At 32.7% G+C, this 4,960-nt stretch overlaps 1 protein-coding gene across 1 annotated transcript; it reads right to left on the reverse strand.

Annotated features, from left to right (window-relative positions):
• Positions 1 to 221: 221 nt before the first annotated feature.
• On the reverse strand, positions 222 to 2,045 carry LOC143529279 (transcription factor MYBS3-like). The gene is made up of 3 exons (XM_077025107.1): positions 1,704 to 2,045; positions 893 to 1,101; positions 222 to 804 (listed from the first exon to the last, which is right to left on the reverse strand). Exons 1-3 carry the CDS (start codon positions 1,990 to 1,992, stop codon positions 325 to 327), a joined length of 978 nt encoding a protein of 325 aa, XP_076881222.1. The 5' UTR covers positions 1,993 to 2,045; the 3' UTR covers positions 222 to 324.
• Positions 2,046 to 4,960: the final 2,915 nt, after the last annotated feature.

Genomic DNA, 4,960 nt, shown 5'->3' on the forward strand with positions numbered 1-4,960 from the left:
AGTGAGAAAAAAACTAATAATTATTCGTGGCTTGAAACTCGCTCGAAATACATTCGAGTAACTTCTCGTTCGCTCGTTCTTCTCATTCCACTCGCTCCTTTATATGTCCTTAGGACAGGTCAACTTTAAAAGCAGTCCAAACAAGAACTAATTGAATGTTCAATTTAAGTATTTTAGCAAAAAGACTAGTTCAACTATTTCCAAACACCAAAGTCCAAAACAAAAAAACCAACTCAAAAGGCTGAATAGTATAGTCTACAAACATAACTAAACCCTACAATATATAGTTTAACAAATATAAAAACTTAAATTCCCTTTGACCTTCTAAACCGCATGAATAGGACTATGGTTTAAATCCATGTTAGAAGTTCTCGGACCCGGATTACTCGCATGGAACGCAGACTGCCCGCTCAACCCTCCAACCACTTTCAGTGAACTCGGCGCACCTTTACCGATTGACTCACCTAAAGTCAACTTCGACATGCCAACAAGATCATCCACATTGATCGGATTCTTCGAATGAACTGCTGTCGGCTTAAGAACCTCATGAGACTCAACTTTGCTAGAACAACCTTGATCTTGACCCGACCCTGGTCCGGGCCAGTACGGGATAGCTACCGGTATGAGTGAAGGCACATACGCTGGAAACATGACAGGATACAAGTATTGTGAAGGTTCGAGATTCAGTGGAGCAGATGTCGGGTCAACAAGAAAGTCAACCGCGTTTGAGTTAGCAGAATCCATCGACTCCATTGACTCGCCTTCTTCTTCTAGCGTCTGTATTGCCAGCGGCTCAGGTTGTGACTACACAATTTCAAAAACACAAAAGAGTGAATTAAATGTTTACATAGCAAACACTGTACTAAAACTAAAATAGTTAAGTGATGTCTACATCGTCGGGTACGATATCAAAGAGGCTGGACCGTCTTTTTCTTCTAGAAACATTGGTTTGTCTGATGAAATACTTTTGGGCATGGCTTGCAACTTGAGTTGGTGTTCTTGTCATCACAAAATTTCTTGAGATTCCACGCCAATCGCCTTTTCCGAACTTTTGTAAACCTAGCAAAAACATCCTATGTTCTTCCTCTGTCCAAGGAACACCTGCAAACCAAACACCCGCGTCCCATTTAAGGAAAAAAAATTATAGCACAATTAAATAACTTCAAGATAAATTAGGGTGTGTAGGAAACCAATATAACCGACCAGTACATAACCGAACTCAACCCAAAACCGACAGTTTGGTTTTATAAAAATCAAATTTTTGAAAAACCCAAAAAACCGAACCGAACCCATTGTGAAAACCAAAACCCGACGGCAGTTTAAGCCAAAACCGACAGATGGTATGAGATTAGCACATTAAATGCATATAATTAATATATGCACCAAACTTTTAAGTTTCTTGAATTCAGAAAACAAGAAAGCAATTAAATTGCATTAATAAAAAATCTTCAACATATACAAATATTAGTGTAATGATTCTCTCAAAGTCAACACAAAATTAAATGAATAAAATCAAATACAATATTATTTAACATCAATTTGATTACTAAAAATGCAATAAAAAACCTGCTAATTAACAACAAATTTGCAAAATTGAATTATAAAACAAAATAAATTAACATCAATTCGATTACATACCTGCAATACCGATAGTACTAATTAACATTAAATTTGCAAAACTGAATACTAAAACAAAATTGAACCTTTTTTCCTGTCACGGGTTGAAGAGGACCCGGCAACAAAATCTTCGGACCCGTACCCGTCAGCGGCGGCGTTAAGATCCGGCGTATATCCGGGCGAGTCACCACCGGCGTTGAATAAGTTGTTATTACTGCTGCTTCCGGATCCGGAGTAGTGGGTCAAGTTACCCGTACTCTTACTCTTTCGGATCGAGCCGTCAGTAATCCGGACCCCAAATAGCTTCAAGCCTCGATTAGGACAAGTTCTTGAATTGTGACCATTGTTGCTGCAATGAGAGCATCGCCTGGTCATTGATTCAATTCGATCAATTGCGTTGAGTAATTGAATTGGGGATGGATAAAGAATTTGGGGGTGGTTTTGGATTTGTTATATAGAGGATTTGATCAAATAGAGAGTTTTATATATATGGAAATGAAGAGGAAAATCTATCCTTTTTATTTGCAAGTAATATAGGATGGACAGAGTATGTAGTTAGTTTATTGTGTGGTCCTTGTGTTTATGCTATTTGGTAAATTGAGTCCTTGTATTTACTTGGATGATGTAAATAAATTTTATTTGTTTTTTTGAAAGGTAAATTCTTTTAGTCCTTGTTCTCTTTGGAAATTTTTTTATGTGTTGAGTATGTATGATACGATGAGTATACATTTTATAGACAAATTTCAAAACTAATCGGGGTGTGCATGGTGTGGTTCGGTGTGGTTTTTGGCTAAAACCAAAACTTCGGTTTTGAAGTTCTTGAAACCGTTGGGTTTCGGTTATTATGATTTCGGTTTATTTGGTTTTCATTTTGGTTTCGGTTTTGTCATTTGAGCTTGAAAAGTTAGGCTGAAAAAAATTTAGCCAAAAAATAATGAATCTATAATATATATAAACGAAAACCCAAAAATCATATGTGTCGCGATGTAGTCTCCCCCCCTTTTTTGGAGTCACCAGATTTGCTTGATTTTTAAATGGAGGCTTCTCATGCATTTGACCCAAATTCACGGGTATGGGTCTTATTAAACCCATATATTTCTTAAACGGGTTATAACATCTCATTAAATTAAAAACTAATCTCATTAAATATTTGATATAATAATCCTATAAAGTATGGATATACTAAAAACTAACATATGATTTATTTAAAAAAAGATATATATTATTTATAATTAAAAAACCAATTTGTAGTAAAAAATAAACGGGTTTTTGGCATCATCAAACCCATATAGCTTTTAAACCGGGTTATAACATCTCATTTATTTGTGAAACAATTTATCATCAAACCATAAGGATATTATTAATTTTCATACAATAAAAAAAGATAAAAATTCAAAAATAAATAAATATTATAAACAAATAATATAAAACAACCCCGTAATACGGGGGATAAAAACTAGTATAGATATAAATAATTTTGTTAATTGTAAAATAATAGACTATCATACATTTGATCAAAAGTATTTGAATTACATATTTATTAAATTCTTATAGATTACTTAATTTAAAATATAAAAAAAACAAAAACTTAGGAATTGGGTTCGGTTTGGTTTTTCCGGTTTATATTACATGCAAAACCAAAACCGAACCGTTAGTTCGGTTTTTATAAATACATAAAACCGATTTTATTAATACTTTTTAGCACATAAAACCTCTCACTTTCTTAATAATCGGCTCTACTGAATTTTATTAACCGAACAATACTCGACTTACTGTTAAGTGTTAAATGAAAAGCTACCATTTAAAACCTCCTTGAGGTAACTTGAGGATTGAGTCAACTACGACAATTAGGTCAAGTCACTCCCAATTTGATAGATGCGAGGATGTACATACGGATACATGTGCAATGGATTAGCACATGCAAGTTTGTTGAAAGTTAATCTTGAAACAAGTTAAAATTGAAAGTTGGAGAGTTAAACTGTAAGAGTTTTTAAAATAAGTTTAATGTATTTAGTAAGTTATTTTGAATGGTAGGAAATAGAGTTAAATAAGGAAATATGATTTCCAACCTAGAATGGGTTTCTTGTTCTCTAAGTTAAAGTTTTAGTATAAATAAATTGTCAGAGGTATGTAACACTAACCAGAGTGTCAAGAATTATAGTAAACCAGAAGAGTCGATATTTGTTGAGATCAAATTTCATGTTTATGTTCATTTTCTTTGCACCAATTTCCAACAAAGTTAACACAAAATGTTATTCCTTTCATACAAAATAGTTTATACACATGTTACGTGATATAAAAGCAATCAGCTTTGTTACAAAATTATAAAATCATTTTTCGCATGCATCCATTTGTCTTTACAAATGACCCACGTATCATGTGTCATATCCTTCTTAGTTCTTACATAACCCATATTATATTTTGATTATATTCCTCATATGTTCATACTTAATACCTTCGTTCTAAAGCAAGCGAGCTGGGTTAACCAAATGCATAGACACAAATGCTAAGTAGCCTCAAAGTTATTTTATTTGTAATTTATATACGATACTAAAAGTTGAATAACCGATTTATTGCATTGCTAACACCAAGTACAGTCATTTTAGATTTTTCACCTAGTCTATGTGAATCGAGTTTTGTCGTCACAATAATCAAGTCCGAGAAGTACTGAAGTCAAAGAGAAATTACATGAGATGTGCTATTGGTTGATATCAATAGTTGAAGTCGAAGCATATATATGAATACATCTTATTATAGCATTCAAATATGCTGATTTAAAATACAAAATTTCTAACACATTTTGGTTAAAATAATCAACGTTTTGTAACTATTTCTCTTTGAAACCTTTGAAAAGAAATGTATGGGGTTAAAAGTGAACGTAATACAAAATGAGACTCCTGAAATTGTAACATTTCAATACTTCCGTCCACGTTGTACGCAACTACGCATGAGTTGGAGGTGAATTTGCGCGTGATTAATACGATATAAAATCAAACTTTGGTCAAAGATTTATTTATTTTATAAACGTGTCATGGAATATATTGGGGTCTGCTTGGAGTTGAATAAAAGTTCTATTTAGTATACTATGTGTGCACGAATTATATATAGTTGGTCTAAATTACGATATAAGTTTGTAACTTTTTAACATTAAATAGTTAAAAGAAAAAATCTTCATTCTATCATTTTTGAAAACGACTTGACATTAAATAGTTAAATATGTTTAATCCCAAGTTTTGTTTTACTCGTTTTGTTGGATGTAAAACTGGTTGATTAACGAATCGTCATTTACTGTGTATACTCGTTTCAATTTTATCTGCTAGATTAAAAGTTATTTTGAAAAAAT

Source organism: Bidens hawaiensis, unplaced genomic scaffold (genome assembly GCF_021521415.1).
Source record: "Bidens hawaiensis isolate Kalapana, Puna unplaced genomic scaffold, B.hawaiensis_p1.1 tig00000636_1, whole genome shotgun sequence".
Lineage (NCBI taxonomy): Eukaryota > Viridiplantae > Streptophyta > Magnoliopsida > Asterales > Asteraceae > Bidens > Bidens hawaiensis.

Bases quoted from the DNA above. Each gene is read 5' to 3' on its own strand.
- LOC143529279 (XM_077025107.1), bottom strand. From the start codon at position 1,992: ATGACCAGGCGATGCTCTCATTGCAGCAACAATGGTCACAATTCAAGA. The intron at 1,102-1,703 runs GTTCAATTTTGT...TTTGGTTTGCAG, and splicing joins AACCCGTGACAGGAAAAAAG to GTGTTCCTTGGACAGAGGAA. The intron at 805-892 runs GTAGACATCACT...GAAATTGTGTAG, and splicing joins TTGATATCGTACCCGACGAT to TCACAACCTGAGCCGCTGGC.